At 41.3% G+C, this 14081-nt stretch overlaps 1 protein-coding gene across 7 annotated transcripts in view; it reads right to left on the minus strand.

Moving 5' to 3' along the window:
* The window catches only part of CPVL (carboxypeptidase vitellogenic like), a 126779-nt gene that overhangs the window by 54190 nt on the left and 58508 nt on the right, over nucleotides 1-14081 (minus strand). For all 7 annotated transcript variants that reach the window (XM_086398435.1, XM_086398433.1, XM_086398434.1 and 4 more), the window contains one exon: nucleotides 171-293. In XM_086398435.1, the coding sequence (XP_086254561.1) occupies nucleotides 171-293 (123 nt within the window). The remainder of the gene's footprint in view (nucleotides 1-170; nucleotides 294-14081) is intronic.

Here is a 14081-nt window from a genome sequence, read left to right on the forward strand (position 1 = left end):
CATAGAACATTTGGTAAAAATTAGAAGATTGAAATCATTAGAAAGTCATTCGAGGAACAGTATTTCCCTTTATGAAGTTAGGTCTCTAGGGTTAAGAGGAGCCTCTGTCTGATTAAAGGGGATTGCATCTCCTTAAGGAACAAAATGGAAAGGAAAGAAGAGCCACCTACCGACTTGGGATCAAAATACGCGTCTCCGAGAGCAACTCCCTTCAGGTTGATCTTCATGGTCGTCACAGGGTTGAGTATGTGGATGTAGTGGGCGATGGCTGGCACGTACTTCCCAGCGTAAGACTGAGAAGGGCAGACATTAGAACAAACCATCACATATCGGTGCTACTAAAATGGCACATTTAGGTGAATTAAAATCACAATCAAACAAGCAGGATTTCCACAAGACTTGCACGATGCATTTTATTCTTAACCTCACACTGCAAATTTCACAACAGCGCAGAGCTCAGTCCCTTCCTTCTTTTGTCATCCCCAACAGTACCAAGTGACATGCAAGCTACAGGTCAGAAGTCCAAAGTACTAAGTGAACGTTCTAATTTCTTTCCAAAAGAAAATAACATGGACACCAGTGAACACAATTCTGCCATCCTTAGGGTTTCTCTTACCAGAAAGTTCCATTGCAAGCTTTATTTAAAAAAAAAAAAATCTAAAAGCCAAAGTTAAGATTTCAAAATCTGTATAATGATGCCAAAATTTGAAATCAACATGTATTAAAGGAAGAGGAAAAGGAAAAATTATATTTATTGGCCACTAAAATAGTCACTTGAACTTACCTCTGTTTTCAGCCTTTTACAGTAAAAGGCTCTTTTTAAATTTTGAAATATTTTGTGGACATAAACATGATAATAATTCTTTTAGATTATGCTGAAAAGAGCTATTATTGGTTGTGATATTTAAAAATAGTTCTGTATTCCTTCCATGAAAAAGCTGCCTTCCTGACATCTCCACTTGTGTGTCTAGTATTAAACTTCCTATGTTCAAAATGAAGCTGCAACCCTCCAATCCTCCCTGCAGCCTCTCTTTCCATTAATGTTAACTTTGTTCTTCTAACTGCTCAGGCCAACACACTTGGTCTTGTCCTCTTTCACGCAAACCTCACAAAAGTCCATCAGTGAATCTCATCAACTCTATCTATTCTATCAAGACAAATGCAGAATCCAGTGTCTTTCCACATCCGTACTTTACTACCTTGCCCCAGGTCACCATCATCTCTCGCCTAGATTCTTGCAGTAGCCTCCTCAATGGGCCTCTGTTTTTGCTCTTCCAGTTTAATTTCAAGACAGTGGTCTGTCAAATAAGATCAAGCAACTCCTCTGCTCAAACCCGCTAATGACTTCCCATCTCCCTCAAAGCAAAAGCCAAGTCCTTTTTCTGAGGCATAAGGGCTGACATGATTTGGTCACTTCCCTCACATTATCCTCTACTGTCCTCTTGCTCATCATCTCCAGCCCCTCTCAGACCAAATCTTAACTGTGATCTGCACTATTCCTTCCCTTGCATTAGCTGTTCCTGTCCCTGGAATGCTCTTTCCGGGATATCCATCTGGTTAACCCCCTCACTTCCTTAAGTGAGGCTTTCTCAGAGTTGCCCTCCCTAACACTACTTTTTGATATTTTATACTCCCTTTCTCTCCTTTTTCATCTTAATCTTTATCATTCTCCAACAGACTTTTATTATCTTGTGCATCGTTATCCTCTACCCACTCTAGAACAGAAGACCCATGAACACAGAGAGATGTCTATTTTGTTTATGAATGTTTTCCCTGTGCCTGGTGCTGTGTTTTTGGGTGTGCTCAATAAACAGCTGCTGAATGAATGAATTCTGAGTTAACTTACATGCCTTTGAGAATCAGCAGTGCACATATGTTTTAGATAGACTAGAGGCATTAGGTGGGTACATATGGACCTGTAGAACTTTCACAGTATTTCCAAGGCTTTCCAGGGCTCCAAAGTTCACAGTCTGAGAATTCTGGAAAGTTTTCATTTTTATTCCATGCCACAATCATATGCTGGAGTTGTTATTCCCATGTCGACGTAAGGACATTGGGGCTCAAAGAAGTTAAGTGGTAGAGCCAGAATTAAACCTTGTCTGAGTGTAGGAGTGAGTGAAAGTCGCTCAGTCATGTCTGACTCTTTGCGACCCTGTAGTCCATGGAATTCTCCAGGCCAGAATACTGGAGTGGGTAGCTTTTCCCTTCTCCAGGGGATCTTCCCAACCCAGGATCGATCCCAGGTCTCCCGCATTGCAGGCGATTCTTTACCAGCTGAGCCACAAGGAAAGCCCAAGAATACTGGAGTAGGTAGCCTATCCCTTCTCCAGTGGATCCTCCCGTCCCCTGGATCGAACCCACGTCTCCTGTTTCTCCTGCCATTGCATACAAATTCTTTACCGCTGAGCCACCAGGGAAGCCCAATTTTAAAAGTGAAAGTGAAAGTCGCTCAGTCCTGTCTGACTCTTTGAGATTCCATGAACTATACAGTCCATGAAATTCTCTAGGTGAGAGTACTGGAGTGGGTAGCCTTTCCCTTCTCCAGGGGATCTTCCCAACCCAAGGATCGAACCCAGGTCTCCCGTATTGCAGGAAGATTCTGTACCACTGGTCTATCAGGGAAGCCCCAAATGTGGTCTGACCTATTCTGAATCCTAAACCACCTCCAAATTATGAAAGAAGAACGTAATTTCCATAGTTTATATAAAATCACCTCACTAATGAACTCCTCTTGTAATAATAATTATTTAGGCAAAGTGTTGAATCAAAGTGTACTCATGAGTGGGCTTCCCAGGTAGCATTAGTGGTAAAGAACCCACCTGCCAATGCAGGAGATGTAAGAGATTCGGGTTCAATTCCTGGGATAGGAAGATCCCCTGGAGGAGGACACGGCAACCCATTCCAATATTCTTGCCTGAAGAATCCCAAGGACAGAAGAGCCTGGGGGGTTACAGTCCAAAGAGTCTCAGTGTTGGACATGACTAAAGTGACTTGCACAGCACGTACTCACAAGTACACTTTAACATCCCTATGTGGTGTTATCAAGATGTGCTTACATGTCTGAAATTTGGCTTGTATAATTTTGCTATATTCTCTTTTTAGGGACAGTAAGTCTATCAAGTAATAGTTCTACAATTGACCCCAAAAAGCAAATATTTTCGAATAATCATTTCACTGGTAAAGATCTATTATGTACTCTTCATTCAGTGGTGATTTATCTGACAACTTTTCTGTCAAAGGTATCATGATAGATACTTGAGTAGACACAAAAATAAATAAATCACAAAACACAATTTCTTTATAAAATACATTATGGAAAACTTGACTCAAATGTGATTAAGGCTAAGTTTACCATTTTCATGGCTTATTATTTCTACCATGTGTACATTGCCCAGCACATACTAGGTACATAAAAAGACATCTGATAAATGAATGACTCGTCTGACATTTCTAAACATTTTTTTTCTCTATTGGAAATTAGTACAAATGCTAAAAAAGTATACCTTCCAGTGATGTTATCACTCAAGTTGTCTTGTTATAAGACCTGGCAATAAAACCCCTCATTTGCCTTTTTCAGAGATAGAAGAGTGTGTATTTTATCGGTAGTGATGACAAATCTAGACTAAAACAGTCACATTTTTATGGCACCTTCCCCTTTGTGATCATCATGTATCTCTGAGATATATTCAGGCAGGAGATTAAGAAGGAACACCCTCTCAGTTTCCGAGCATCTACTATGAACATGTTATTTCCCTTACTCTAATTTGAGCCAATGTAAAGTTAACATTATCTTCCTATATTTTAAAATCATGAAAACAAAGGTCTGTGCATTTCAGTCATGTGCCCACTTGGAATTCTATCCAGGCTTCGCTGCCTCCACTCTTCCCATTTCTCTCATCAAATCACATTTCAATCAACAGTCCTGAAATGATTGCGAGTCTCTGGTCCCCAAAACTGGGACCCACTCTTGGATTTAGCCATTGCACACTTGCCAAGTGGATCACTTACAGAAAATAAGAAAGTGAAATGTTTTAAAAAAAATATATTTTGTTTTATTGGGCTTCCTGGGTGGCTCAGTGGTAATATATATATATATCCGTCTGCCAATGCAGGAGACTCAAGAGATGCAGGTTCAATTCCTGGGTCAAAAAGATCCCCTGGAGTAGGAAATGGCAACTGCTCCAGTATTCTTGCCTGGAAAATTCCATGGACAGAGATGCCTGGCAGGCTATAGTCCAAGGGGTTGCAAAGAATCAAACATATATCTATAGTCATCAAGACAGTATGGTCCTGGCACAAAGACAGAAATATAGACCAATGGAACAAAATAGAAAGCCCAGAGATAAATCCACACACCTATGGACACCTTATCTTTGACAAAGGAGGCAAAAATATACAATGGAGAAAAGACAATCCCTTTAACAAGTGGTGCTTGGAAAACTGGTCAACCACCTGTAAAAGAATGAAACTAGAATACTTTCTAACACCATACACAAAAAGAAAATCAAAATGGATTAAAGATGTAAATGTAAGACCAGAAACTATAAAACTCTTAGAGGAAAACAAAGGAAGAACACACTGACATAAATCACAGCAAGATCCTCTATGACCCCCTCCCAGAGTAATGGAAATAAAAACAAAAATAAACAAATGGGGCCTAATTAAACTTAAAAGCTTTTTCACAAGGAAGGAAACTATAAGCAAGGTGAAAAGGCAGCCTTCAGAATGGTAGAAAATAATAGCAAATGAAACTGACAAGGAATTAATCTCCAAAATATACAAGCAGCCCATGGAGCTCAAAACCAGAAAAATGAATGACCCAATCAAAAAGTGGGCCAAAGAATTAAACAGACGTTTCTCCGAAGAAGACATACAGATGGCTAATAAACACACGAAAAGATGCTCAAACTCATTCATTATCAGAGAAATGCAAATCAAAACCACAATGAGGTGCCATCTCACACTGGTCAGAATGACTGTCATCAAAAAGTCTACAAACAATAAATGCTGGAGAGGGTGTGGAGAAAAGGGAACCCTCTTACACTGTTGGTGGGAATGCAAACTAGTACAGCCACTCTGGAGAAGAGTGTGGTGATTCCTTAAAAAACTGGATCTAGAACTGCCATATGACCCAGCAATCCCACTGCTGGGCATACACACCGAGGAAACCAGGACTGAAAGAGACACATGTACCCCAGTGTTCATCGTAGCACGGTTTACAATAGCTAGGACATGGAAGCAACCTAGATGTCCATCAGCAGACAAAACGGATAAGGAAGTTGTGGTACATATACACAGTGGAATATTACTCAGCTATAAAAACAAATGCATTTGAGTCAGTTCTAATGAAGTGGATGGAACTGGAGTCTAGTATACAGAGTGAAGTATGTCAGAAAGAGAAACACCAATATAGTATATTAACGCATGTATATATGGAATTTAGAAAGATAGTAACAACAACCCTATATGCAAGACAGCAAAAGAGACACAGACATAAAGAACAGACTTTTGGACTATGTGGGAGAAGGCGGAGGTGGGATGATTTGAGAGAATAACATAGAAACATGTATATTACCATATGTAAAATAGATGACCAGTGCAAGTTTGATGCATGAAGCAGGGCGCTCAAAGCCAGTGCTCTGGGACAACCCAGAGGGATGGGGTGGGGAGGGAGGTGGGAGGGGGCTTCAGGATGGAGGGACACATGTGCCCCCGTGGATGATTCACGTTGATGTGTGGCAAAAACCACCACAACATTGTAAAGTAATTAGCCTCCAATTAAAATTAAAAAAAAAAGAATCAGACACGACTGAGCACACGTGCATTCTGCAGTCACTATACGTGTGTGTGTGTGTGTGTGTACATATATATATGTCTATATGTATATAGGTAGTTCATATAAGGGGCTTCCCAGGTGGTGCTAGTAGTAAAGAACCCACCTGCCAATGCAGGAGACAAAAGAGATGCGGTTTCCATCTCTGGGTTGGGAGGATTGCCTGGAGAAGGGCATGGCAACCCACTCCAGTACTCTTGCCTGGAGAATCCCATGGAGCGAGGAGCCTAGCTGGCTACAGTCCATAGGGTTGCAGAGTTGGACACGACTGAAGCAACTTAGCAGGCAGGCATGGGTAGTAATATAACCACGTCCAAAACAGATTCCTCAATGTTCAGTCCATATCTGCTAACCTGGCAGTTATGATGTTTGCCTCGGTTTTTGCTTTTTAATGACTCACACACTTCCTTGCCCTGTGTCAGGGTGACAAATCCTTCCCTGTTGTTTTCATTAATCATTCCACTGGTTGAGTGACTCAGACTGTCAAAACAGTAGACAATTATAGGATTATTTTATGGAAAATGGACAGCGAAACATTATAATGAAATCTCAATTATTTTCATTCTCCTTGCTGAGACACATTTCTTTCTTTATTTTTCAAGATTAGATTTGTTTATTCTTTCTGAACCATTTATTTCTCGATTTAACAATTCTCTGACCACTGAGAACACTTTAAAAGATAACCAGACAATAAATCAAGTGAAAAGACCCTGACGCTGGGAAAGATTGAGGTCAGGAGGAGAAGGGGACGACAGAGCATCCGATGGTTGGATGGCATCACCGACTCAATGGACATGTGTTTGGGTGGACTCCGGGAGTTGGTGATGGACAGGGAGGCCTGCCATGCTGCAGTTCATGGGGCCGCAAAGAATCGGATACAACTGAGGCAACTGAACTGAACCGATTTGATTTTACCCAGTTTTCCCTTTTCCAGATATGATTTTAAATAGAATAGAAGCCCAGACTCTGCGGGGAGAAATTAGGTGTGGTTGTCTTATAGATGAGAAATGGACTATTTGGCCCCTTAGGACTTATAGTTATGATCCTGTAATTTTATGAACTCTTGCCTCTTTTGTTCTGAGTTCTACCCATAACAACAAATAAAGCAACGACAACCACAATTATCAGCCCTGTGGTTTCTCTGATCTCTGGCTGGGGTTCACCAATGTGGGCAGCAGCTGGCCAAGGAAGTTCCTGAAGTCTATGAGTTAACACTAACCTTCTACTTTCGGATCAGACCCTGGCCTCATAAAAGCTCGGAACAGCATCAAAGCAATTATAAAAGGAAAGAGGAAAAGTGTGGCCAGAAACTATCTGAACACATACTATTTTAGAATTCAGCAGTGACCTTCAAATGAGGAACTCAGATAAACATATTTAACCATCATAATAATTCAAACTCGATTAGCAATCAACATGTCAGGATTTTAGTCTGCCCCTAGTAATTACTCCTTTCCAATATTTAAAGAAGTTGCGATTTCCAGCACTATCCTGATATGGTTCCTTTGCTCCACAGTGACCATATTTTGAGCTCACCCCTGGCAAGAAGGGCCAGAGATAATTAGTGTATGTTTGTTTGTGCTTGTATTTGTTGGAGCTTAAAGGAGCAACAAACCTAGACTTTTCCTCTGACATCAGAAGGATCTCAGAATTCAGCTCTCAATCTTTTATTTCTCCACGAGAGAAAAAGGTCTCAACATTACAGTTGAACAGTGGTTTTGAATCTTGGTCTGCAATCTTTCTGAGTTCTTAAATGATGTTTGGAACAGCCTAATGGAAATCATGTTAGGAGCATACTGTACTCGTAAAAATAGTCTAGAGAGAATGTAATGCTTGGTTAATTGTCCAGATGTGTAAAAGCACAATGCAATTGGACTTAAAGAAACTTGTGATTGTGTATTCCGTCGGAATCTCTCCCTTCTTACATGTTTCAACAACATTCACAGCAGACTTACTGCAGGCCTGCCACCCGGTTACTTTTAAGGAAGGAAAAAAAATTATATCTAAAAATCAAGTTTCAATCAGCTCCTCCAGAAGAAAAAAAAAAAAAAAAAAACACCATGTCAGAGAATAATACTTTAATGGAAACAATGTCCTCTGACAGAAACTCCACATATGTTAGCAGTTACCATTGTGTAAGCTACTCTCCGTCGTCTACATTTCTTACTAAAGTAGACGCCGTTATATTCATTCTGTGACTTGCTTCTAAGTATACCTTTTATGGTAAAACTTACAGAAACTTTATCCGTGATAATGAGCAATGGCTTTTAAATCTGGTTGCCAAGTGTCACTATTTACTGGCCCTAGCCCCTTACCTCTGCTTGGAAGTGGAAAAAGGCCGTTGTCAGCTTCAGCAATGACACAATGAGGAACGTCAGGTCATCAATGCCCTTTTCCCTGCTTTGTCACCAAGTCCCCAGCCACTCCAGGTGGGATGAACGTACCTCAAGAATTCACTTCAGGGCTGGTGAGAACCCTTCCATGCTCAGGAGAAAAAACAGGTGAGCTCTCCTTGTGGACAGAGTCACACCAGTTTCATGTCGTCTAGCTGTCCCCAAGCACAGATTGTGGTGGAGCTACTCCCATGTATGAGGGTGATCAAAGTGAACATGCCTTTAAGAGGGGGATGTGCCTTGAAGAGAATTTTACCACAAAAACTGGTGAAAAGCCTAAGCTGCATGGAGTCACACAGGACACAGCAGTCAAGAGGACGGGATTATGCTAGGACAACCTTGACTTCATCTAGCCTTGCGATAGAATCTTACTTCACTCAGCACCATTATTTCTACTGAAGAGAGAAGAGGGGTAGCCTTAACACACCTAGTTCAGAAAATTAATGAATGGGGAAAACTAGAACTTCGGTTTCCACACAACAGATTGTGGTAATCTCTACAACTTCCTAGACATTGCTAGACCATGCATCATCTAATTTCAAGACCACACTGCTGTGATTAAAAAAAGGGGGCGGCTTCTAATATGATTTTACCTAAATAGCTATTTCTCTTGACTATGGGCTTAAAAAGAAATGCAGAATCTACAGGAATAGACATATAAGAAAAACATTTTGATCTGTATCCAACTTTTAGTCACATAAATTTATGAAAAAGTATCTAATGCCTTCCAAATGATATATTTCTATTTTGTTTTGAGATGATGCTGCTTTAAAAAATAATTCCATTAGTGACTACAATAAGTGAAAAAGATGCACCTTACCTCCCCCTAACTCTGGCCTCGGTGCCGATTTTAGAGAAATTCATACCCAGCTTGAAGCCAGGTGATTCGATCAGAGGAGTAAACACTTTTGTTTAGAGACTGTAGTTAATTCAACTTTTATTTTTTTTTAATTCAACTTTTAAATAAAGAGCATGAACATACTGGACCACCGTCAACAAACTGAATCCTTCATTTGCTCACTGTCGATAGAACTCAGTAGGCTGAAGCTGTGCATAACAGATTTAATTTAGTATTTCCGGTCCCCAGCCTACACATCTCCTCTAATCAGGTATTATTTGTGTCGCCATGCTGCTTGGTCCAGCACGGTAGCTCACTTCAGACAGTTTATAATTACTTCTGATTTACTCGTATTCTTTTCCATGTAACTAAAGAATCAGTAAATATGTGCTGATTTGACTTAGATATGCTATCCAAAAGCCTGAGGCCCAATTTGCAAACATTTCCATATGCCCCCATTCAGTTCTTCAGGTTGCAGCTTAAATCTTGACTTTTCTAATATTAAACACATTGAATAGTCAAAATCCGTTTTCAATTCTAAAAGAAAATATTGGCAAGTCAGAAGAACATAACTGAAAATAGACATCTGTCATGAGCTCAAGAGTTAAAGCAGCTCAAATGTTATCTAATAAAATTCAGCAAGTTCCACGCTTTGAGAAATAATTACATTCCAAGGACTTCAAGCCTTTAGATCATTTGAAACCTCCATTTACCCCATAAAACTTTATGATCAAAGCCAAGCCTTTATGATTAAAATGAAGTCTTGGCCAGAAAGACAGAAATATCCAAGAAGCTGGGAACTTCTTTACTGTTTGTATAAGGTTAGGTTAGTAACCCTTAGTGGAGAAGGCAATGGCAACCCATTCCAGTGCTCTTGCCTGGAAAATCCCAGGGACAGAGGAGCCTGGTGGGCTGCTATCTATGGGGTCGCACAGAGTCAGACACAACTGAAGCAACTTAGCAGCAGCAGCAGCAGTAACCCTTAGAGACTGCACAAAATATGGAAAGGATGTTTGACTCCCTTGTACAGACAGATCTATTCTGTGGGAATAGGTGGGTTCCGGAGACAGTGCAGTTTGTGAGGAATGTGCAGCCAGGCTCCAGAAAGCATCTCCATGAAGGGGGTTACAATCCTTAACTTGTCCCTTGACCACAGTCCTTGGGTTCTGGAGTCTGGCTGCTTAGGTTCTAATTCTGGGCTGGATGAGCTTGTAACCTCTCCAAGTCTCATTTATCTCAGCTGTAAAATGGGTATGATGATAACAGCGCTAGCTTCATAAGGCAGTTGTGAGGATTAAATAAGGAAATGCATGAAACTGTGCTCAGCATCATGCCTGTCATATGATCCACTCTCAATAAATATTCTCAAGTAAGATCTACAAATAAAACAAAGGGACTAAATACTCCAGAAGGTCCCCTTTGTTGTAGTTTAGTCGCTCAGTTGTGTCCAACCAGTGTGCCTGGCAGGCTCCTCTGTTCTTGGAATTCCCCACAAGAATACTGGAGTGGGTTGCAATTTCCTTCTCCAGAAGGTCCCCTTCTAACTACCAAATTCAAGGATCACAAGCCTGGGCTAAGACAAAGGTGTGGCTTTCATAAACAAGTATAAACCTATCACTTGGATAGTTCTCCCAGCCTACCCCTTTACAACTGTGTCAGTGCTTGAAATTCCCCTATTACAAGTATCCTTCTATGGCTTAGGCTCTGTCCTCTATTCAAAGACAAGTATATTGGGAAGAGGCTTCCCTGGTGGCTCTGTGATAAAGAATCTGCCAACAATGCAGGAGACGCGAGTTCGATCCCTGGGTCAGGAAGATCCCCTGGAGAAGGGCATGGCAATCCCCTTCAGTACACTTGCCTAGAGAATCCCATGGACAGAGGCGCCTGGTGAATTGCAGTCAATAGTATCACACAGAGTCAGACACAACTGAAGCGACTAATCAGCAGCAGCATGCTGGGAGTACGCTTAATCTAATTTTCTCTAATGGACAGTGAGCTGGTAACAGGTCAGAATTGGGGAGAGAAACAGAATAATCATGATGGGGATGGAGGAAGCATGGGAGAACTAGGACCAAACACCATACAGCCAAGGAAAGGAAGGCTGAGAGGGGGAGTTAGGGCACTGTAGAGGGAGAGAAGAACCATGAAAGGGAGACCAAAAAAAGCCAGCAAGAAGTCTCATCGATATTTTTATTTTATCTGGCAAATGCCTTGCTCGAAGCCACTCTATAACATCCATTAAACACTGTGCCTAGTACTGTATGAAACAAATTAAGCAAACCTGGCTCTTGACTCCTGGGATCCTGCCCTCTGAACCCACTGGACCATGATGATTTCAATGAAGAAATCAGACTCTGTGAACCCGGCAGGATTTTGCTCATGTGGATGAAGATAAAGTATCCTATTAAGTTTGCTAATTTTTAAATAGCTTCAAAGTTTTGCCTCAAATAAACCCTGGTTGCAAACTGCTTCTAAGGAAAGCAGCCCCCCTCCTGCTGATCAAAAAGAGATGCTCAGGTTTTTCAGATGCCATTCACAAGCAATCCCATCCATTGGCACAACCGCCCCTAAGCACTGGATCTTCTCCATGACTGGACTGAAAATTACAGGCGAAGAGGACAGTGGATGGACCCCTCCCTCCTGCCACCTCCCTGCCTTCATGCACCAGGGCTGTTTTGCTTTAATTTCTAGCTGGGCCCACATACATTTGAGTGGATTCTAAAGAGTGTCTGAACCTCATGAAAAAGAGCAATCTCACTAATAGTTACTGGCTCAGAAAGGATAACACTTATGAAGAAAGTTAATTATGTGAATTAAATGCAGCTTGTTTCTCTTTTTGAAGTACATTTTTTTCATGCCTCGAGGAGAGTGATTTACAGACACATTTGTCTCTCTTTAGAGAAAATTAATTCCAGTTGGTGTTCCAGGCAGAAGCGGAGAGAAGGGAAGGAGACAAAGCAATTCTTCCTTCTCCACTGCTTCAAATGTGGGTCCACACCACGCTTTGTTGTGGCCTCTCCATGGTCCACATGGCAGAGGCGAGGGCCCTCGGTTGGTCCATACCCGTTTTGCTACAAACCAAAGTTGCTAAGCTCCACCATCATCTTCTGATGAAGTGAACAACTTCTTTTACAGATGATTTCAAAATAAGAGGGGAGACAACGCCACACCCCAAAAGCAAGTGAGCAGAGCTCTTTATACATCTCAGCCCCTGCTTACATGCATTAGGGCATATGCTTTGGAGCAATAATATATTAATCCAACTTTTCAACATGAATGGTAGTAATAGTCATCATGTGTTGGGTACTCTCTACAGCCAGTCACTCTGTTAAATATTTGAGGAGGATTATCTAATTAAATGCTCAAAACAAGCCTATACAGAAGGTACTGTTATTACTTCCAGACTCCTTTACAACAAATTCAGGGTGCTGAACAGCTGCTCAAGTCGCTTAGAGCAACAGGCTACTCTCATTCACAGCACACTAAAGTGGAAGATATTTAGGTCCAGTACATTTGCAATAGGCTTCCCTGGTGGCTCAGATGGTAAAGAATCTGCCTGTGGGAGACCCAGGTTTGATCCCTGGGTTGGGAAGATCCCCTGGAGAAGGGAATGGATATCTACTCCAGTATTCTTGCCTGGAGAATTTCATGGACAGAGGAGCCTGGTGGACTACAGTCCAAAGAATCGCAAAGAGTCAGACATGTCTGAGCAACTAACACTTTCACATTTGCAATGAGAAGCAGAAAACCATTTCTGAGTTTATGCATTTTTTCCCAAGAATAGTTCTACAAATCTAGCAGCATTATTTTCAACCCCTCCCAAAAGTATGAAGAAATTAAGAGTTCACAAGAGAAAAGATTTCCCTTTCTTGAGAATCTATTACAACATTTTTTTGGCGGTGGACACAGGGAGGGTGGGGTTGGTATTATGTTAAAACTGCATTTATATACAGATTCCTTAAGGGTATGTCTAGGTAACTACGGTTGAACATCCCCAGCAAAATATCCCTGGAAGCGATCTAATTTAAAAACCAACCCTTCTGATTGTAAGATGAAATGCAGAGGCCCAGAGAAGTTAAAGAAATTGTCTGGAATCATAGAGAGAGACAAAGCCAGCAATGAACCTCAGGTCTCCTAATGATTAATGCAGAATTCCTTCCACTTCTCCATTCTTCCTCCTAGCCTTAACAGAAGACCAGATGGAACAAACTAAAGAGGAACACCACATTCTGCAAATAATAAACCATCAGGCACTACTGAGTGCTCTTCATTCTAGAAAAAGGTGTGCCCCCTGATTTAACATCTCCTGCATGGTTCTTACAGAGATGCTGCTGCCTGGCAAGGGCATCTCCACCCTAGCCCCTGCCCCCTCATTCCCATCTTCCTTCATCACTTTGAAGGCACAAGTTTCTTTAAAAGTATTCATCCTGGCAGCAGAGAATGTAAAAAAAAAACTGTCCTTTCCTGCACACATTCAGAAATTACATGCATGAAATCACCAGACTGACATGAAGTAGACAAGTCAAGTTTTTCATTGAAAATTTGGCAGCTTTGCTGAAAAGTTCAACATCACGGTTAACAACATTGTCACATTATTCACAAGACAAGGAATTACACTCTAAGCAGATCATTCTGCTGACTGGGTGTTTTCCAAGGTTGCTACCAAAATGACAGGGGTGTTGCTTCCTTCCCCCTTCCCCATGCTGCCTCTGAAATGGGTTAAAAGGGAAGGAACAGCAGGGAATTACTGGTAGAGGTCCTAAAAAATCCTAACTAGGTAACGGTCTTTTAAAAAGACTTAAGTGTAAGAAGTTAAATAGCCAGGATATCCTTTCTAGACAGTTTAGAAAAAGGAGAAAGAAGGTGAAGAGAGGGAAGATACTAGTTCCATTAACTTGCCATTTCCTTGGAAAAGCTGAGACCCTTTTCCACTTTGACACCCTTACAATGGACACCTGTGGTCTGTGCTTGCATCCTTCCAGCCCTCCTTCTGGTATCATCACTCAGATCTTCCTCT

The sequence above is a fragment of the Bos grunniens genome, chromosome 4 (assembly GCF_055505025.1).
Source record: "Bos grunniens cultivar Pamir isolate PY7600 chromosome 4, Bosgru_T2T1.0, whole genome shotgun sequence".
Taxonomy (NCBI): Eukaryota; Metazoa; Chordata; class Mammalia; order Artiodactyla; family Bovidae; genus Bos; species Bos grunniens.